General features: G+C 56.7%; 1 protein-coding gene across 5 annotated transcripts; it reads right to left on the bottom strand.

Moving 5' to 3' along the window:
- Positions 1 to 3,193: 3,193 nt before the first annotated feature.
- On the bottom strand, positions 3,194 to 21,602 carry PARP3 (poly(ADP-ribose) polymerase family member 3; the record flags this gene model as incomplete). 5 transcript variants are annotated; one of them, XM_084634065.1, is made up of 12 exons in its annotated part: positions 3,194 to 3,765; positions 4,020 to 4,166; positions 5,198 to 5,375; positions 6,014 to 6,100; positions 6,808 to 6,972; positions 7,765 to 7,991; positions 8,803 to 8,938; positions 9,509 to 9,700; positions 12,771 to 12,896; positions 15,984 to 16,193; positions 20,216 to 20,270; positions 21,557 to 21,594. In XM_084634065.1, 12 exons carry the CDS (start codon positions 21,592 to 21,594, stop codon positions 3,596 to 3,598), a joined length of 1,731 nt encoding a protein of 576 aa, XP_084490191.1. In that variant the 3' UTR covers positions 3,194 to 3,595. The 5 variants fall into 5 exon arrangements, with proteins under 5 accessions (XP_084490191.1, XP_084490195.1, XP_084490194.1 ...); XM_084634069.1 differs by having other exon boundaries at positions 15,984 to 16,190; positions 21,557 to 21,576; XM_084634068.1 differs by lacking the exon at positions 21,557 to 21,594 and adding an exon at positions 21,172 to 21,204.
- Between the last annotated feature and the right edge of the window lie 96 nt (positions 21,603 to 21,698).

The following is a 21,698-nucleotide window of genomic DNA, read 5'->3' as shown; positions in this document are numbered from 1 at the left end:
AACAACCGGCCACACAGCTGATGATTACTTCTCCAGCTGGAGTGGGAGAGGCTTGGGCTTTAGGTGAAGGTCCCAGGTTCAGTCCTCGTTCATGGTGGTGGCAAGAGGGGACAGCTGCTGTCCAGAACAGAGATCACAGTTTTCAGGGGGGAAGAAGCTGCAGGAAGCCTGGGATCAAGTGAATAACCAGGCCAGATCCTTAGTTGCTGCGAATTGCTGGAGCGCCATGCCCTGACTTCAGACTACACCCTTTTCCACTAGCTGAAGATCTGGCCCAAGTACGTCTAAATAAAAATGACTTCCAGAGCCATCCAGAAGGATCAGCCCTTCTCTACAGAGCAGAGGCTTTAATGGCTAGAGCAAGACCTGTTCCTCCTCCCCCATGCCTCAGGGCCCATGGTGGAGGAAAAGACACATTTAGCCCCACAGCAGTGGGAGCTGAGGAGAGGTTCCTTATTTACGAGTTTACATTGCAGCCATTAGCTTGTTTACAAGATTTTTTTTTTTAAGAGAACCCATTATTCTCAGGGAGTTTTACCTCTGGATTTTATGGCCCTAGAGGAGCTGGAGGCCAAGATTGGATTGGCTGGCGAGCCAAACAAGGAGGTGGCGGGTGGTGCGGATGACGAGATTTTTGCTCCCATTATCAAGCACTGTCACGCTATCGAGGGAACAAAGCAACTGATGGCAGCAGGCCCAAGACACCACTTGTTGCAAAAGAACAGCCAGCAGCCTTATACGCCACGATGATATTGACACAGAGAGGGTACGGGGGATCTACTGGGGTAGAGAGGGTGTGTCAGTCCTTATTTCTGAATTAGGACCCAGCTGCAATTAGCGTTATGATCTCGTTTCACTGCTTTGAAGGGACTTGCTCTCATTAAAGAATTACAGGGCCAATAGGAAAAGGGAGTACAGATCAGGATTGAGGGGCACTGGCAGAACAGAGTGGGTATGGAGCCGGCTTCCGACAGCACAGTTAGCATCCATGTCCTAAGCACAAAAACTGGACTGAGCGCAGATTGGTCAGTGGGGACCTGCCCCTTTGGCTGCTGCTAGGGGAAGCAGCACATAGACAAAGCCTTGCGCCCACAGGTGTGCTTGTGCAGAGAGGCAAGGCAACAGGGATGCACTACGCAAACACCATGGCAGGCCCCTCACGCATACGCTTGGCTGTGGCAGAGAAGTTTCAGAGTAACAGCCGTGTTAGTCTGTATTCGCAAAAAGAAAAGGAGTACTTGTGGCACCTTAGAGACTAACCAATTTATTTGAGCATAAGCTTTCGTGAGCTACAGCTCACTTCATCGGATGCATACTGTGGAAAGTACACAAGATCTTTTTATACACACAAAGCATGAAAAAAAATGGGTGTTTACCACTACAAAAGGTTTTCTCTCCCCCAACCCCACTCTCCTGCTGGTAATAGCTTATCTAAAGTGATCACTCTCCTTACAAATGTGAGAAGAGGCTCTGGTATCTCCCTGGCTCTGCTTCCCCCAGAAGCCACCCAGCCCTGGAGAACCAGAGGGGCAGGCAGTGGGAGGATGCGAGAGCAGCTCCAGGCAGGCCAGGGGAGGCACTGGACAAGGTGTGAGGTACAGCTGCCCCACCACTCCCTGGAACAGAACTCATCACACTGGATATACTCCAGCCAGGGCAGCTGCTGTAGACTGGCAAGGCCATCACAGCCTGGGGGAAATCCTGCCTCTCCCAGCTTAAGGGGAGGTTTGTCATTGACTTCAAGGGGCCCAGATTTCTTGGGTGCTCAGATACCCCTGGTGACAAATCCCCCATGCTGAGCCCCATCCTGGTGGCTTCAGCCCTGACCCTGCACTTCAGGCATCTGTGAGCCCAAAGCTGGGCTACTGCAACTGGTTAGACCAGGGATAGCTACACCACCCTGCTCTGCAATGGCTTCCCACTAAGCAGAGTCCACTTCACAGCCTGTGCCCTGTAGTTCGAAGCCCTTGATGGACCTGGCCCTGGCTGGCTGAGACAGGCCTCAGCCTCCGGGACCTGCCAGGCCAGCCACCTTCCACCACCCGGGGGAAGCTCATCAGTGCAGATGGAGCTTTCGTGGGGGCTGGCACTAGACTCTGGAAATTGCCTGTGTACAAGATGAGACCAGGCCTGGGCTGGAACACAGCTGGGACCACAGCTGAGACAGAGGCCATGCTAGTACTGTAGAGTTAACCAGTGTCCCTGCCCTCTCAAGTTAGCCTGCTCGAGCAAGAACAGCCATGCCCAGAGTGATTGCGAGTGGGGCTAACAGGACCTGCAGCCCATCCCACCGGAGTTCCAGGTTCGTGGGTGTGGATGGCACTCGCTGTGGGACAACCTTCAAGGGACAACTCAAGTTACCTGCACCGATGATGGGCCCGTGGCTTCCCCTCAGTCAGATCTTCCCGCAGATGCCCAGAACTCCACTCACGCAAACAGAACAACCCCGTGAGCCAATCCAGCTTCTTCCCCACCAGGCCAGCGAGGAAGAGCGAGATAGATTGTTATTGTTCTCTCACCTAGTAATTACCGCCTGGATGCAGGATACTATGGTGATGGCAGCCATATAAGTAGCCAGATTAGATAAGGGAATATGTCTCTTTAGTTTACTTTGCAAAAATTAACCCCTCAGACCGGACTCAGAGATCCGCGATGAGTGTGTCAGCCCCGCCCCACTTCCCTGCTCTTGTGTCTGACCCCCAATTCCTCCTCCTGTTTCTCTTGGTGCCTGCTGATCCCATGCCCCATTGTGCCCCCCCCCACACTTCTCCCAGCACCAGGGTTTCTAATGGGGCCCCCCTGGCCTCCTCCCTGTTCCTGCTTTCTCTCTGTGGGAGAGACCAGAGAACAACCTTCCCCCAGCCTGGCTGGCAGGTGCCTGGGAAGCTGCACTGGGATCCTGATCAGCAGCCGCTCCCTGCCCTGAGCTCCTCACCCACAGCATGTCTCCTGGGTAGGGCACCCCCATCCCTACAAGCCAGGCCACATCTCCTGAGGCCACTGTGCAGGGCAAGCAGATCTCCCGGGGCGGAAACAGGGAGGGGAGTCCCTTGATCTTTCCCCTCTGCCGGGATCTCCCAGACAAGAGCTCCGAGAGCAAGAGCAGGCCAAAGAGATGGGCTCATGCCAGCCCCTGGATCCAACCCCTGCTGAGTTCTTCAGCGCCAGGGTGACACACGGGGGGAAAGCTGACTGCAATCTGCACACGCTTTTATTTACAGTAAAAGAAGGCCTCAAAGCACCCTGCGGCTCACAGACTCCAGCACTTGGGAGTGTCCCCCAGAGCCCCAGCAGAGACTGCTGGGAGTTTAACTGGCTATGGCAGCTGCACCCCAGTCCTCTCCTCCAGGCAGCATGGCCCAGGGACTCCAAGCGCAGGAGCCACGCATCTCATGGCACGTTGAAGAGCATCTCTCCAGGCCCATGGGACTCAGGGATCCTGAGCCAGCGGGCAACAGAGGCGCTCCCACAGCCAGCCCACTGAGCGCTGTCGTCTAACCCTGCTGCAGGTGGCACCCTGGGGTATCGTCGCCATCGGCACAGCAGGCCACCGTCTCCCAGAGCTGGAGGGGTGCCGGGCCTGCGGGGAAGCACCTCAGAGGCGGAGCTGGAGCAGGTAACGGATCTGGCACTGGCTCTCCCGGTAGATCAGGTACTCGCTCTGGCTGAAGTAGGAATTCCGGTACTTGGCCACTGGGATGGGCTTCCCCTGTGGCACCAGCACCTTCCTGCCCTCCATCTTCAGCTCCCGGTCACAAGCAGGGTCTGGGGAGGGTGGGACGAGGAAGGGGTTAGCGCATGGGACTGGGCCTGGAACTGCCAGCAACAGGCTCTGCAAGACCATCACTTATCCCATTGCCAAACCCCCACTCTCCACCGTCCCCCCATCTCCAGCTCCAAATCCCCCCTATTTCTGTTGTGCCCCCCCATTGCCAGCACCTTCAGCCTCCTCCCATTCTGAATCCCCACAGGCGGGGAGCAGCCCCCAGCGGGGAGGTCAGATTGGGGAGCACACTCACCTGGCTCAGTCTTGCCGCAGGCGATCACACTGTCGTACCCCGGGGGGGCCTCGCACAACGATGAGTCGTCCTGGGTGATCCGATGCTCCTTGCCTAGGGCCACCTCGTTGAGGAACATGATCCCGATCCGCTGGGAGGTGCAGCTCACTGGAGCGGAGAGACCGGCCTGTGCTGCTGAGGCTGGCTGCAAGGCCCACTCCCATACCCAGCCTGGCTGCCAACCTGGCACAGCCTGCCCTGTAGCGTTTCCCAGCGCTGGCAACAGTGCATTGAATTCCTGGACTAGGGGGTGCAGGCCAGTGGCAGGAGTGGTGGAAGCTCCCTATAAGTTGGGGGAGCCACCAGCACCCAGACCGGATCCCCACCCCTACACTGCTCCTTCTCCCTGAGGCCCCACCCCCTGCTTGCTCCTCTCCCCCCTCCCCCACCCCCCCGTTATTCGCTGTTACGGCTGGTAAAGAGTGATGGGGCCCTGGCCCCCTCAGTTCCAGCACCCCTGGCCAGTGACCCAGAACACTCTCTCCTGAGGGGCTGAGGACTGGCACTGATGGGTCCCAAAGCGACTCCTGTCCCCCATCCTCCCCAAGAGCAGGACTGCGAGGTGGGAGGGGACAAAGCAGGGAATGCTGGAGGAGGGGGGGGCCATGGATACATCTAGGTGTGGTGTGCTCCCAGCTGCCATTGCCCTGGCTGGTTCTGCCCCTTTGTCCCGCCCTGAGCTGTGGGCAGGGCAGCACTCCTTGTACTTCCAATCACTCCTCTGCTGTGGCCTATTAAAGCTGCCTGGAAAGCTGGGGAGCCCTGCTCCCCCAAGCCAGGAGCTCTCCTCTGCCCTGAGAGGAGAGGGAAGCTGCTCTCCTCACTTCACTCTCCCTTAGTCTAACCTCTGGCTCGCACCCTCGTTTGTGGCATCCCACCACCCTGGCATGTCATACTCAGCCCTGCTGCAGCTGGCTCTGACAGCTGGGCCACACCATCCAGGAGGGTGCAGGCCTGGGGCAGGAGAGGGAAAGGGGGCCCTGAGAATGTAATGCCGGGGCTTTCCACTGTCCCCAGACAGATACTCGCCCTGCAGAGGCTGCCAGTGTCTCCCCTTGCCTGGAGGGGATCAGAGAGGGGTGGGGGAGGAAGCGTGGATGGCTGGGAGAGCACCCAGGCCAGGCAGCCGCGGGCCTTACCGTATCCCATCGACTTGCCATTCTCGGAGGCGAAGTAAAGCCCCTTGCCCACACGCCCGCCGGAGTGCGGCATGATGCGCAGGCCGCTCTTCAGGATGGCGGCGACAACAGCCACGTTGGTGCCGTGCCATAGCAGGCGCCGGTTCTCCAAGTGGTCGTGAGCCTTCATGCGCTCGCCCTGCAGAGCCGGACAGGTGCAGTCCTCAGCTCCAGACAGAGAGAGGGCTCAATGTCTGCAAATGCTTCGCACCCCCAGGAGACACCACCCATGACCTCCCTGGTGCAGAAGGAATCTCAGCGCTGGGGGAAGGGGCTGGATCTACAGCCCTGCAGCCCACAGGACAGATGTGGGGACCAGCGAAAGCAGTATCCACTTCCCCCACTGCTGTCCTGCGGACGGCAGCTGAGGGGCCGGAGGGTAGCTGAAGCTCTGAGACCCTGTAGCCTTCGGCCTCTGCCCAGGCTGCCAGAGGCCCCGTCTACAGTCAAACCTTCACCTGTTGCCAACATCAGTTCTGAGCCGCTGCCATCAGCCTCCCTCTGCTGCACCCATGAGTGCTGGCCGATGAGACCTGCCCCAAGCACAGTTAAATGGTCCACGCTGAACCCAGGCAGAGCAGCTGGAAGCTGCTGGGGCTGAGCCTGTGCTGCAATGGCTGCACGGCCAGGGTGCCGCTGGCTCTTGGGGCCTGACACCAAGCCTGGAGCCGCACCCAGCAGCTGTTTGCGCCCAGTGGGAACTCTCCCCCACCTGGCCAACAAGTGAGCGCCCATGGACACATGCGCCCGCGAGCGGCAGGGCACTAGTTCTCTCACCTCTCCCTCCCTCTTCACCTTCCAGATGTTCAGGATCTTGACCTTCCGGTGGCTCGACCCGGTCTTCTCTACGTAGGTCTGGATCACCTGGGGGGAGACCAGAGTGATCGGGGGGTACCTGGGGTGAGAGCAGGCAAGAGCAGTCCTCTGCTTGCCCTCTCAGTGCTGGCACCCGTCCCTCCTGCCCTGGCTATCACAGAGGTCCACACGCGGGGCCCCAGGGTTGGGGCCTGCCCCACAGGAGCAGGTTTCTCTGCTTGGTGCTGGAGAAGCCTCTGGCATGATGACAACTGAACACGTTCGCTCCCTCCGCACCCAGAACTGCCCCCCTTCCCAACACCTCCAGCACCTCCAGCTCGGACCCACAAGATCACCAGGCCTGGGCTCCCCCACAGCCCTGTCAGCTCCACTAGCGGAACCCCTCAAGGCTCTGGAGGGACTTACCCCTGGGGAGAGAGGCCAATTCACCTACCCCAGGCTCCTCCCCGGTTTGGAGAGCCCATGGGGTGCTGAGATATCCTGGGGAGGAGGGCGCACACATCCCACCTGGCAGCTGGGCCCCTGGAGGAAGCAGCTTCCTCTCCATCCCAGACAAGTGCTATGCAGGTGGCGGGGTTGGCACTGTACAGACCAAGACAGAAGTGCCGAAGGAAGGACCCAGTGTCCCCAGGCATTCCCTCAGGGACGTGGCAGCCCACAACCCCTCTCACACTGGGCTAGCGCCCCCCACATCGCTCCCCTGTCCAAGCTGCTGCCTCCACCAGGACACTTGGCATGTGCCAGCCCCTCCAGACCTGATAATCCTCCGACGCCGGGTCCACCAGGGTGAGCTCACACTTCAGAAGCTCATAGTCCTTGTCCAGTGGGTGAGGCACTTCCTCCACCTCCACCTTCACCTCCTCTTCCTCCTTCTCCTTCTGCGCCTGCAGGCTCTGGGCCAGTTCAATGTCTGCCAGCACCTACCAAGGCAGCAAGCCGGGCTGATGGGAAGGGTGGGCCACTTTAGCCCCTTAGTAGCCCTGGAGGCTCCTTCCCCCTCCTGTCCAGAGACGGCTTGCCCAAGGGTGGGTGTGACCCCAGCTGAGGTTTGTATGCCCCGCTGCCCTTCGCAGCATGGCCTCAGCCTGCCCTCTCCTGCCCGGAGGCTCCCCAAAGGGGTCTGGTTTTACACACCTGGGGAAGGAGAGGCCCTTTCGCCCGCAGCGCCCATGGGAGTTTGGATGCACACTGCCCACACGTTCTTCAGCGGGCCACCCTGCTGGGGCGGTGGTGGGCAGCACCGTGTCCCCTAACCCACTGGGCTCCCAGGCGAGCAGCAAACACACCAACAAGGAGACGCCGCAGACTCCGGGTGGCTATTTCCCCATGCAGGGCCAGGCCTCTTCCCCCTCTCACAGGGCACTCCGACCCCTTTCTAGAACCAAGGAAGCAAATGGCACAGTACCACCCCACGTCACTGCCATGGCAACAGCAGGGGTGAAGGTGGTAGCTTTCCCAAGCGCTGTCCTGGAGCAGAAACTCCTTCCCCCAGGCAGGAGGAGGCACTGCACTGCTGGCCCCAGGGAAATCCAGCCGGCCTCAGCCCAGGGCGAGGGGGAGGGAGAACATTCCCATCGGGGAGACTGGGCAGGCAGCAGGAAAGCTGTAAGGGAGAGAAGCCTGACCAAGGCACTCGGGGGGTCCCACCCTAGCAAGCAGGAGGAGCCAGCATGGTGCAGACCCAGCCCAACTGCCACGGGCAGGGCCCTTACCAGCAGCATGTCCTTCTTGGCCTGGACTATCTCCTGCTTGTTTATGGTGGGGGGCCTGGAGCGGCCGAAGCTGTGGGGAATGATGGTGTAGAAGCGGGACGACAGCTCCTCCAGTTGCTTGCCAGGCAGCGGCTGCTCCTGCAGAGCCATCTCAATGGCCTCCAGGGCCTCGAAGCCCTTGGCGATCTGCTGCTTGCTCAGCTTCCCCAGCGGCATCTTCTTCACGTCTGGGGCAGGCAGACAGGCATGGGGAGGGGAGACGAGCAATGGAGGGCTTAGCTGACGGCTGGTAGGGGCACCTGCATCCCCCCTCAGACCTGAGCCTGATCCCTTCCCCTCGGGGGCCCCAGGGCAATCCCACACACAGACCCCTGGGCTCATACAAGTCTCCCCCATCCCCCAGGGCAGGGGGGCAGGGCTCTGTGGTGTGGGTTCTGGAGTGCGGCCAGGGATCAGGAGTTTGGGGTGCAGGGGGGGACTGAGTTTTGGAGGGGCTCAGGGCTGGGGCGCAGGCTTACCTCAGGCGGCTCCCGGTCAGCAGCGCAGTAGGGGTGCTAAGGCAGGCTTCCTGCCTGTCCTGGCACCGCGGACCTCGCTGCACCCCAGAAGCGGCCAGCAGTAGGTCCAGCTCCTAGGTGACTCTGCGCGGCTCTCGCCTCCAGGCACTGGCCCCCCGCTCCCATTGCGCTGCCCCCCATCGCCTAGGAACTGGATGTGCTGCTGGCCGCTTCCAGGGTGCGGCGCAGCGTCAGAACAGGTAGGGACTAGTCTGCCTTAGCTGGGCAGGACTGCCAACAGGACTTTTAACGGTCCAGTCGGCGGTGCAGACCAGAGCTGCCGTGACCCAGTGCTTTACAGGCCGCGACCCAGTACTGGGTCATGACCCATAGTTTGAAAACCACGGCCTGGCCCTTCTGACCAAGCCCTGGAGACAGCTAACGGAAACACTGAGCAGGAGTCCCGGGCTGCCGCAGGGCTGATGGTGCAGGGGTGTGTGCTGCCTCCCCCCTACCCCAAGGGCCCCGCTCCCCACTGTACCGATATTCATGGTCTGCATGGCCTCTTTGAACATGTCATTGCTGAAGATGAGTGAGACCAGCTCCTGGGTGGCCTTGTCCAGGCTGCAGGGCAGCGTCCTCTGCTTGGTGCGCTTCCCTCCATCCACGCTGTCCACCTGGAGAGGGGAGAGGAGAGCTCTAGCTCCGACAGGCAGAGGGGCTCCCCCTCCGGAGGACATTCCCACCCACCCCATAGGGCATTCCAATGTTGCTATGCCAGCCACCAGGCCAGCTGCACGGAAAAAGCCCCCCAGAGCCAGCAATGGATCCCCCCAGCCCTGCCCGGCCACCCCGCCCCATGGAAGTTTGTCTCCAGCGGGGAGCTGCCCTGAGGGGGTGAACTGGGGCCGTCACCTGAAGCAGGATGTGACACTTTGCCACCTGTGGGCCAAACCCCGAGGCCCTCGTTCACTCCTCATGGAGGCAAAGCTTCCACCAGCTCCCGTCATGCTCTCAGGCAGCAGCCGGACACGTACCCAAGCCAGGAGTTCAGGACATGGCCCCTGCATTGCAACTGCACAGCCAGGAGGGGGACTGCCTTCCCTGCTCCCCCAAGTCTCCAAACGGGGTTGTGCCAGTCCCTCAGCCCCATGGCACATATGTCCCTAGCTGCCTCGGGCAGGTTCCTGTTTTCCTGGCTCCATGTGGGGACAGCCTGGCTTATCCCGGGGCCCCCAGTCACACACCTTCACGGTCACCTCCTGCTCCTCCTCGGCCCCGTGCTGCACCTCGATCAGGGTGTACTTGCCAGGGTGGGCCACGAAGTTCTCCCGCTCAGCCCAGCTGTTCTTGGTCTTCTCCCGGAACTTCTTCTCAAAGTCCTTCTTGGCAGCTTCCAGGGAAGGGAAGGGGCTGAGCTTCGACTGCCCCACCTCCCCCTAGGAATGAAAGAAACCCGTGGCAGGGTCAGGGTCAGTGCCCTGTTCCTGTGTTCACTGCTCACCTTCCCCTTCAACTCGTGGCTCCCCCTGGATTGGGGCTGCAGCTGGCCTCTACAGTGCAGCCATGGGCGCCTTCACACAGGTGCAGCCTGTGGAGACTACAGGCCCCAGCTTGCAATTCTCCATTTAATAAAGGCAACAAGGATGCACTGCATGCTGGGTAGTCTACAGAGGCTGCATGTATCTTCCTGGGACATGAATCCAATTAACTAGCTCTCCAGCTAAGCCCGACTCTGACTCTCCTGCATGCACAGCTTTGCCAAGCCACCCAAAATGTCACACTCATATTCCAATCCCAGGGTAGGGTTCTTCTGGCTAGCCTGGGTAAGTCAGACTAGGGACATTACAGACAGAGGTGGATTTTCCTGCCAAAGTGCAATGCCCTTGGCTAGTTTTTTGCCTGGGGCAATGGATGGGAAGAAGTGTTTACTTAACAGTGGTTTCCCCCTGCTTTGCCGAGTCCCCATGGCCCCTGCAAGAACAGCACAAAGAGGAAAGCAGCAGGCAAGAGAACCATGTTGGGAGCAGGTGGCTCCTATCTGGGCTTGATTCCATGGGATGGTCTAGGAAGGAACCCAGATGTCCAGGGAGACGGGATTCTTGAGGCCCATCCTTGCCCAGCTTTGCAAATTCTGCTAGAGTCCTCGTCACGGAGCAAGGTTTGGAAAAGGTGTTTGAAGTACGAGGAAATTCCCAGCTAAAAACCTTTGTTAGGCTAGAGTCAGGGCTAAGCAGATGTTCAACTCACCCTTTTGGAAGGTGCCTTTAAAGAATGTTGCCAGTGCAGTTTAAAAGACAAAACCAAACTAGAACCCTGGAAAACCTGGACATGCGAAGTTAATTTCCTATTTGAAAAATGCTTCAAATGATGCAATGTGTGGAATTGCCCAGCCAGACAACCCTAACTCTGCCTCAGAGCATCAGCCCATTAGGTGATCTTCTTACAAAGTACTTCAGCTCAACCATTTGTCACATTTTCAGAGCAAATATATGTGTATCCCTCTCTGTGGCCCACCAAGAGGCCATCAGCCACCATCTCTTTTGGGCGGAGACCCACATCTCACTCCCTCCTGACCAGGGACTTTAAAGCTGCACAGCTTTACACTGGAATATCCCCAGCAAGCCAGACTGCTCAGCAGGCCTGCGCCTGCACTTTGCTCTCTCTCCAAAAACTCTGACCAGTGTACCACACAGCTCCTTCTAAGCAAGCACATATATTCTCAGGGTAAAAATATTACAGATATAACGTATTAAATCAATAGGTGACCCCACACACATGCTAAAAGCTTACCACAGACCACTCCCAACTCCAGCCCAGGCACTAGTAAATTTCTTGAAAACCCACAATTACAAGTTAATCTATCTAAGATCCAGAACCAGGACAAAGGCCCCGAGTCAGTTTAGGCTCAGGCTACTTATTCTTATCCCTTTTTTTGACTGTTGGTCTCTGAAGAATTCAGTTTGAACCAGTATACGCGAGCGTCCCCAGGAGGTGGTACCTCTCCGGAGGTGTTATGACCTGAGTGATTTGCCCTAACTATCCCATTCTGTTTTCACTTCCTGGAGGGGCTGCGGTAACCCTCTCCCCATGAAGTGCATACAGCTCCGGGCTCACAACAATCCACAAACCTGGCCTACACCTAATATCGGCTGGTCTCCCAAAGTGGGGCAGGAAGTTGCTCTGTCTGTCACACTGTCACTACAGGCTACCAGAGCCTTGTTTTTCTGGAAGTTAAAGCTACACCAGCTGCAACCCGCACAGTGTAAAGCAAATTAGGGCAGGGACAGCCCTAGAGCTCCTGGGACCTTGTCAGTGAGGCACTGGGTTGGGCTGTCCCTTGCATGGCTCGGCCTCCTTGGGAGCATCGAGCAGGGATCTGAGTCACCAGGGCTCAGGGTGCTGAGGCTAACAGCCCTGGTGCTAAAACTGGCTTCCGCGGGGACTGTCTCCCCATGACACTGACATCAGCAAGGGGAGTTCCTAGAACTCGAGGAAGTGGGTTGAGACTGACACCAAGTGGCCAGGGAGGGAATCTCACTATGGCAGCCAATGTAAATCACCCGTTTACATGACAGTGTCCATCCCCCAATGTGCTGGGTATTGCATGCAAAGCAAGACAGCCCCTGCAGAGCTCACAGCTTGAGAGGTCCCTTTTGGAGAGGGAGCCAGACACCCACATCAGCCCCTCTCAGGGGGACATGCCCGGTAGCTTCAGCCCCCGTTTCCCTGGCCTGTCCGGAGTGGGAAGGGTGTACTGTGCCCTCCCCGCGTCTCCCCAAGGAGACTTTTGTGGGGTCTATTACCTCCAGTACCCAAGGGGATGGGGGCAGGGGGAAAATAAGAGCATGTGGGTCTGTGCTTTGGGAAGGGGGTGGGAGCTTGGGACCCCTGTGTGCAGCAAGTGGGGGATGGGAGGGGGGCGAACAACAAGAGGAAAGGGTGAGTCATGATTTATGACTCCGCACTGCTCAGTATAGGCTTCCCAAGGAGCAGCGTTCAGACCAGAGCTTCCAGGAAGCACAGAGCATGTGCCATTCGTGCCCTGCGGGGGGACAAAACCCAGACACTAACTGCGCTTCCACTTAGCTCAGGGGGATGTGGGGGAGCTCACTGGTCAGCTCCAGGGGGTGCGACCAATAAATGGAGCTTCAGAACCACCTTTCACTTGGATCTGATGGGACCCAAGGCAAACAAACACGACGAGCAAGCAACCAGGAGAGAGCCGGAGTTTGAAGGGGGGGCCATAATGCAAGCACACAAATAAACAAACAAATGTCAGCAAGCAAAGGATGTAGTTTAAACACCCAGCTTCTGCACGGGAGGCAGGCGCCGTGTCTAACAGCCCTGGATTTAGCGTACTGCCATGTCCCCTAGGATGGGTGGCCCTGGCTGGGCCTTGGCCTCATGGCAGCAGAGGTAGCTACTGTAACATCGCCCCCTGGTGGCTGGCAGAGAGAGGTACTGGCCCAGCTGTGGCAGTGGCTGGGCAGGGAGTAGGACACTCACCACGCGACCCCAACGGTTCCAGCAGCTGTAGCTGCCATTCTGAGCGATGAGCTGGATGATGTAGAACTTGTTGTTGTTGTTCCCGACGTTGGTCTGGTTCAATACGCAGTCGTAATCCTCGTGGATCTACCCAGCAGACCACAGGGGAGCAATGAACTCGAGTGGCCCCTCGAGCAGGGATGGCTACACAACTGCTCTGGGACAGCCGCTGCTGGGGTCAGACAGGGAGGGGCTCCCTGGGGCCGGGATCCCCAGGACTGTCCTGTAGAGCAGTGTTAGTAATGCGGTCTGCACAGGGAGGGTCATGGAGGGGCTCCCTGGGGCCAGGATCCCCAGGACTGTCCTGTAGAGCAGTGTTAGTAATGCGGTCTGCACAGGGAGGGTCATGGAGGGGCTCCCTGGGGCCGGGATCCCCAGGACTGTCCTGTAGAGCAGTGTTAGTAATGCGGTCTGCACAGGGAGGGTCATGGAGGGGCTCCCTGGGGCCAGGATCCCCAGGACTGTCCTGTAGAGCAGTGTTAGTAATGCGGTCTGCACAGGGAGGGTCATGGAGGGGCTCCCTGGGGCCGGGATCCCCAGGACTGTCCTGTAGAGCAGTGTTAGTAATGCGGTCTGCACAGGGAGGGTCATGGAGGGGCTCCCTGGGGCCAGGATCCCCAGGACTGTCCTGTAGAGCAGTGTTAGTAATGCGGTCTGCACAGGGAGGGTCATGGAGGGGCTCCCTGGGGCCGGGATCCCCAGGACTGTCCTGTAGAGCAGTGTTAGTAATGCGGTCTGCACAGGGAGGGTCATGGAGGGGCTCCCTGGGGCCGGGATCCCCAGGACTGTCCTGTAGAGCAGTGTTAGTAATGCGGTCTGCACAGGGAGGGTCATGGAGGGGCTCCCTGGGGCCGGGATCCCCAGGACTGTCCTGTAGAGCAGTGTTAGTAATGCGGTCTGCACAGGGAGGGTCATGGAGGGGCTCCCTGGGGCCGGGATCCCCAAGACTGTCCCGTGGAGCAGTGTTCGTAATGGGCTCTGTGCTGGAGTCAGACAGGGAGGCACTCCCTCGGGCTGGGATCCCTGGGACTGTCCCATAGAGCAGCATTAGCTGATGGGTTCTGGTGGGGAGAGGCTCTTTCAGCTCTGCCTAGCGCTGGAGGCCAGAGCGCTTACCAGCTCCCAGGGACCGAATCTTTGCAGCTCCGCCGCAACCCACGAACTTCCTTCTTTCCCAGGGCTCATGCAGCGGGCTCTCTGAGCGCCAGCATTTAGCCTCAGGGCCGGCCTTAGGGCCAGGCAAACGGGGCCCACGCCCAGGACACTGTAGCCAGGGGGGCACCACAAGGGGCTCGCCCTCCCACTAGCTGGCTGTGGCCGGACTCCTCTCTTCACCGTCTCCTCCCTTGCGCTGGGCTGACGGGCTTCTCCCTGACCCCAACCCCCTGGCCCCTCCCTCACTCGCTCCTCAGCGGCTCCAGCTCTGCCCCAACCCCAGGGAGCCCAGAGCAGCACGAATGGGGGGGGGGAATGGGAGGGGAGACTTAAAGTGACAGTGGGCTCGCTGTCTCTCAAACTTCCCTAACACACACACAAAAGCTCTCACACCCACATACACTCTGTCTCTCAGTCCCCCAACACAGATGGTGGGTGGGTGTGTGGGTGGGTGTGTGGGTGTCCGTACATTTGAGCCCAGCCTGGTGATCTGACAACACAGTCTCACACTCCCCAACACACACAGTGTCTCACACAATCCCGACAGACAGTCACACACACACACAGGCACTCACTCTCTCACACTCACGCGCACACACACGTATTCTTGTTGTTATTACTGTTTGGTACTTCCTGTCAAAATGCTTGTGGTGAGCCAGGAGTGGCTAGGGGCTACAGGAGGGCCCTGGGCTCTGGCAAGATGCAGCCGCCACGTGACACCGCAAAGCCCACCTTGAGCCGCAGGCCAAGCTCCAGGCACCACAAGCCACCACAGAAGTAAGGGGCAATACACTAGGGGTTCTCAAACTGGGGGTCGTGAGGTAATTACATGGGGGGGTCGCGACTTGCCAGCCTCCACCCCAAGCCCTGCTTTGACTCCAGCATTATAATGGTGTTAAATATACAAACAAGTGTTTTTAATTTATAAGGGGGGGTTGCACTCAGAGGCTTGCTATGTGAAAGAGGTCACCAGTACAAAAGTTTGAGAACCACTGCAATACACCATGTACCATGCCACCCTTACTTCTGAGCTTCTGCTGACAGTGGCCTAGGAATTTGCTAGTTGTAGCAGTTACTCATTGTGACATTATCTGATTAAAACATGACCATGTAGATCATTGTTGCAACCACTGTTACATTTGCAACAAATCTTGTACCAAATGTGGCATGTAAGATGTCTTTGAAAAGGTTAGGGTTTGCTGAATATGTTTATGCATGCATCATTTTTGTATTTGAAGTTACGAGTATTGGCTCTATACCTGTATTTCATATGTTTGCTCCCGGGGTAACGCCCACAAGGTAGTTAGTCAACACAGCTTGAAGGGACTAGTCAAAGTAACAGGTTTCAGAGTGGTAGCAGTGTTAGTCTGTATGAGCAAAAAGAATGAGGAGTCCTTGTGGCACCTTAGAGACTAACAAATTTATTTGGGCATAAGCTTTCGTGGGCTAGAACCCACTTCATCAGATGCATGGAGTGGAAAATACAGTACAGAGGTATAAACACACAGAATATGAAAAGATGGGAGTTGTTTTACCAACTGATCCCCCACTTGGTAAAACAACTCCCATCTTTTCATATTCTGTGTGTTTATACCTCTGTACTGTATTTTCCACTCCATGCATCTGATGAAGTGGGTTCTAGCCCACGAAAGCTTATGCCCAAATAAATTTGTTAGTCTCTAAGGTGCCACAAGGACTCCTCGTTCTTTTAGTCAAAGTAAGTGGCTCATCAAGGGACACTTAACTCACAATGGACCATGGGAGATGCCCACCTACATTGAATGGACTTTCATGTGGACATTCCATATGAAGTATAGGTAATGGCCCGGAGGTGATGGGGGCGGGGGGGGGGAAGGGGGTGGGAACCTATAGGAGCCGGGGGGATGGTGGAAGGGGGAGGCGCCAAAATACAAGTTATCCCAGGGCGCCATTTTCACTAAGGCCGGCCCTGGGGCCAGGTGACGTGCGAAGGCGTCTCCTCCTCCCCAGGGGACACTGCTGCCTGAGCCTCACTCATACCTGGGCATCACTGCCATTGCTCAGCTGGCAAGCAGAGTCGATCTTGGCTTTGAGCTTCTCCTTGGGAGCGGTCTTCAGCGCCTCCATGGTGGAGCGGATGCTGTCCTCCTCCGGCTCCTGCTTCATCTTTTTGTCCTGGGCTGGGGCCTGGGCCTTGGCAAGCGACTTGCGTTTGGGGGCCATTGCTCCCCTGCAGCGATGGCCACCCTGCTGCAATAAGAATTAGGGCCTCCATTAGAGTCACTTATGTCCTGCAGAGGCAGGATGGAGGGTGAGGAGGCCGTTCTCTGTCGCAGGCCAGCAGCCTGCTCAGTTCCCAGGATTATCCCAAAGCTACACTAGCAATGGGTGAACACCAAGAGCTCTTCAGGATTGGGTCCAGGGAGGATGGCTAGTCTTGTGCTTATGGCACCTGGAGACCTGGGTTCTGCTCCCAGCCCTGCCACTGACTTGGTGCGTGAGCTGGTGCAAGTCACTTTACGCTCCTCCGTGCCTCAGTTTCCCCACCCATAAAATGGGGATAATAATCATTCCCCAGCTCGAAGAAGGGATGTGTGAGGCTTCATCTCACTAGCGTGTGTTGAGTGCATAGAGATCCTTAGATGAAAGATACTTCACAATAGTCTATAAAAGCTGCCATTGAAATGTCCCAAGCCCAGGTGCCCTCCCGTTTCTAGTGCTAGCCCAGCTGGACTACACCGAGGCTTTCCCCAGCCCTTCCACTGGAGCCCTCACAGGACAACTTCCCATATCTGCTTAGCAAAACCTGCCTCCTTTCCCCACCCTAGCCCACTAGCCCCACGCACACCAAGAGAATGCAAGCACACCCCCCACCACTGCTACTGTTCATTTTGGAGCACTTGGAAGACAGACTAACACGGCTGTTACTCTGAAACCTGTCCCAAAGAACTTACAGTCCAAGGCCCAGGGGCCGGGACAGACGGGATGTGACTAGCAAGGACCACACAGTGCTAAAGGATGAGGATTATGAGTGGCAGAGGCAACCAAAGAGGAAGAGGGGGAAACCACTGACCCCCAAAGGATGTTTAGTTACAGTTTAGGCTGTCCTTGGTCCACGCAGAGCAGTATGTCTCTCCCAGAAAAACAATAACAGGAGACTAGCTCAACGAATGAAATACCCGTCTAGTGCCTGGCGTTGGGCAACGGCTCCGTCCAGCTGAAACAACTTGTAATTTGACAGTGGCTGCGGCCCAGGGGGCGAGCTGCCAATGGGGAGTTTAGCTGAATATGTGTTTCCAGCACTCTCCTGCAGAGCCTAAGTCCTGGACTGCATTCCAGGCATTGCTGTTCCTCTCCCACGCCCCACCCATGGGGGCCATCCAACCAGAGTGAGAGGAGGGGCAGCCAAAGCCCGACTGTAACCAGGTCCCTGATTCGGCTGTATCTGTAGCATGGGTGGGTCCTTACTCCTTGAGGGAGTGGTGGTGATCAGATGCTCTGATTCCCTCTGCTTAAGGGAAGGCCCTATCTGCACTGGAGTGGGAACCAAGTTTGAAACCCTCTAACTTCTCTGTTTAAACACAGACCTGGCAAAGACAGTTTCTAGCACTGCTCACCAGGCCATTGTGGGCAAATGGTCTGGCATTCTGAACAATCAAACCAGGATGTCTCTCAAGCCCAGCGCTGCCAAAGCTTAGCACAGCCAAGGAGGAACGAGTTTTGCTGGATCCTTATTTAAATGCCCCCTTACATTTGAGCCCAGCCTGGTGATCTGACAGCACACGCGCACACCCCAACTGAACCACACCCAGTCAAACCCAGACAGCCTCAGCCCAGCTGACATCAATGGGGATTTCAACCTCAACCCCCTGAGTTAAACCTCCAGACTTCACTCAGCATCCAGCTGCAATGCAGCAAAAAGCAGCGTGATGGGATTATGTAGCAACACAAAGCATGTTGTGTTAGGATGTACTGACACAACAAGCGTGTCCTACACAACAAGCAGCTGAAAGAGACAGCCCCTTAGCTGGCTGGAAGCACGCCCCCTTTGGGTGATCATGACATGCAGGTTTCTTAGGTGACTGGTTGCTGACTGAGGAAGTTTTAAGGGGTGGGAGAAGTGGTGTCACAGATGTGTCAGTTTTCTGCAGTATCCTTGGGAGATCTCACTGAACTAAGTTTGAGTCTCTTTGGGGCTCATTGTATTAATAATACATTAACCGTTCATTTGCGGGCCTGGATTGTACATAACTCCTCGAGAGAGGGAGATGAGAGACCTGGGGGTTCACAGAACTATAGCGAACAATGGGCCAGATAAGAATGGACTATGGGAACAAAATGTGTTAAGTGGTTTTCATGGGAAAAAGCTATGGGGAGGTGAAAGCAAATTCTCCACATCCAGCTATGCAAAAACCTGGCGGCCTTTTGAGACCACACCCTGAGGTGTGAGCTGTTGCATGCTGATTACTTATTGAGGCCAAGATTACAGGCTCAAGCTGTATAAAGAAAGAGCCAGGACTATTCCTGGTGGTTCTGAGTCTGAGCTGGTTATTAACTCATAGCCACACTGAAAAGCTAGCTGTGGGGTTTGAAGGACTGACATGTCCCAGGGCCAGAGGCTGGAATTGGGGTGACCTGTGGCAAGCGTTTTAGCATATGTGTAGGTTCTTTTAATGTTATTAATATGTTTATCTGTAATGCTTTCACCTTACAAATAAATGTGCTTGCTTAGAAAGAGCTGGGTGGTAACTGATAACTGCAGGCCATTATGCTGTTCACGATCGCTGGAGAGAAAGCGAAGTGCCGACACTAGTCCGTTTAGGCAGCCTGGCTTGCACAGTGTAGTTCTTAGACAGCAGGCAGGTCTAGCCTACTCTAGAAGACTCTATGGACCACTGGAGAACTGGAATTATAACATCACAGACACCAAAGAAGTGAAATCTAATTAACTGGGAAGGGAAAGCATTTTTATTCACACTATTTAAAATGCTGGTATTTTATTTTAACTCTACTGAATTCAAACACCCACTATGTACTTTGGAGAAAAGCTCTCTTGGTTAAAGATTGCCCTTTTAGTCCACACAAGCAGCCACCAAGGAGTCCTCCAGGAAAGCCAGAGAAGACTAGGCTTGCCATGCTTAATATTTCTCAGGCAAGAAACTACCAAACCTTTCAACCTGCGAAGCCTCTAGTAAGCAGAGGGCGGGGGGGATGGTACAAATCTATATGTGGCAGGTCATCTTTAAAATGTAAAGTGAAGGGGTTTATGGGTAGATTATCTTTTTTGCCCCCCTATTCTGGGAAAGAGGCAGAAAAAGCAGCTCAAACACAACCTCTCCCTTGGGACCAAGAGAGAAATTTAATCCACCCAGCCAAATGGCAAGCACCGGTTGCACTTCTCCAAGTAAGCTTCATTTGCATACCCTGGCACAAAGGAACACAATGCCAGCAGCAGACCCCAAACCAAAGGGGAACCTGGGTTGGAAGAATCACCCGATTTATTCCAGGAGTCCAAGTAATATAAGCCAAGAGCAAGATTCAGAAAACAAGGACCAAACAGGAAGGAAATATGGCAGGGCAGAAGAATTCCAGGCAGAGATTGCACAGCTCAGTCTCTAGTGATAAAATCCCCACTAATGGGCAATGAAGACTTGAACCTACATACTCCGTGAATATGAGATTCACGGGACTCCAGATGCATGTGGCTGTATTGTATAGCCCTAGTCCTACGCAGCTGTGTATGGGTACAGCGATACCCATAGAGCAGAATGCCCCAGAGTCTCGCCAGGCTCAGTGCACGACCAATCCCTTTGAGGGGCATTATCTCCGTAAGCGTGGTATCTGAGTAGGCAGGAAGCAGCCCTGCAGGGCCAAAGAGCAAACAAGCCACAAAAACAAGGGAGGGGTGGAGAACGGGGCCTTTCCAGACATTTCTGTGCACAGCAAAGCAATGGGAGCTTTGGCGAGGCGGAGACAGAGCAGGGAGAGCACTCGCATTACCCTGGGGTTTGCTGGTCCCGAGCTAGAATTTCTTTGGGGAGAAGGAATCTGGCAGGCAGGGAAGGTCCAGCACCACAGTTCCATTCCCAAAATTAATCATGCTACAGATCAATCCCAGCAGCCACGGCCTGAAGGCAGCAGATTGCGTGCCCTGCCCTTGAGGACTATCAGGGCTTTAACAGCAAGGGACAGAGGCACAGGGCAGCTGCAGGCTCAACTCAGCTGTTCTCCACCTGCCCTCTAGCCTGCTAGGGAAGCAGAGGTGCACTCACCCGCCTGGAGTTCCTTTGCAGACTGGGGGTGCTGGAGCTGCTCCTCCTGGCCAGCCTCAGTAGAGGAATACAAAGGGGACAAGTTTAGACAAGCCGGAGCTGGCACAGCCGCCTGCTCTTTCCACTCTCCCTACCATTCTCCTCCTCCCAGTGACCTCAGCCTGCAAAGCAACTCCCCTTGTGGGAGAGAAGCCAGCTCAGCCCAGAAAAAGGAGTCACCTGGCACGGGCTCTGCACTGCGTGGGCTCAGGGGAACCGAAAGGGAGTTGCTAGGGGAGAGAGACTACAGTGAGAGACTGCCAACCCTTCTAGAAAGGACGACGTGGGGGTAGCTCTCAGCCAGGCCAGCACATTCCAGCCTGGATGCTCTCAGACTTGTTGCTGTTGGAACAATATGGTCAGGACAAGCCCCTCTTTCCCTGCAGAAATTCTGAGCTGGGTGCAGCTAGCAGGGGTGAGAACCACTGAGCTAAACAGCAGCGTGGGGGGGGGGAGGGCTGGTGGCTAGCGCACATGATCAGTCCAGGGAGTAAATCCTCCACCAGTGGAGCTGTGGAAATTTACACCAGCTGAAGATTTGCCCCCAGGGTTTATTTCCTAGCTGCCCCTAATTTATTTTTAAAGTGACTCTGGGCAAGTAACACCAGCTGTGCCTCCCTGCCAAACCAGGATACCAGCACCCACCAGCTCCGCACAGCGCAGTGAGCCGTGGGGATGAAGGGCACCACAGAAAGGCACCCTGAATTCCGCCGCCTGGCATCTCAGTCCCCCAGTGAGGTGGGAACTTCATGGCCCAACTGGGACCAGTTTAGATGCTCCTGTGCCCAAGTCTGAACTCCGCTAGAATCCAGTGGTCTTTGGGACAGATCCTGCAAGGTGCTGAGCACCCCACACCACTCAACCCAACAGGAGCCACAACTGCTCAGCACCCCCAGAGGCAGGCCCTTTCTGCTCACCTCTCCACTCTGCCCCACGGGTCTGCCAAACCCCCAAAGCAAGAGTCCAGCTCTAAACATCACCTCCCAAAGCCACCGCCCCGCACAGGGACCCCGGCCCCAACGCTGCCACCCGCTGCTGAGCCTGAAACAAGGGCCCCCCTGCAGACTGCTCCCAGGCAGCGACCCGCTTCACAAGGTCACAGATCACCACCCCCAGGGCCCAGCCCCAAGCCCTCGCCTCCTCCCAAGCCAGCCCGGAGGCCCCCCCCAAAGCCCTCACCTCCCTAACCAGCCCCCCGCCCCAACCAGTCCCGGAGCCGCCGCCCCGAGCCCTCCACAAAACTAGCCCCAAGGCCCCGGCCACCCCACAGGCGGATGCATCACCCCCTAGTGGCGCACTCACCCCACACAGCCGTCGCCTTCGCGGAGCGCACTGCGCATGCGCAAAAAGAAACCAGCTGGGGAACAGGTCCCGTTCACAGGCAACTCAGCTCACCAACAGGAGACAGGGGGCGGGGCCCAGCGGCAGATTTGTCCAATAGGAG

Source organism: Lepidochelys olivacea (genome assembly GCF_965140295.1).
Source record: "Lepidochelys olivacea isolate rLepOli2 genome assembly, chromosome: 7".
Taxonomy (NCBI): Eukaryota; Metazoa; Chordata; order Testudines; family Cheloniidae; genus Lepidochelys; species Lepidochelys olivacea.
Note: the sequence above shows the minus strand (reverse complement) of the source record. Positions and strands in the feature narration are given on the sequence as shown.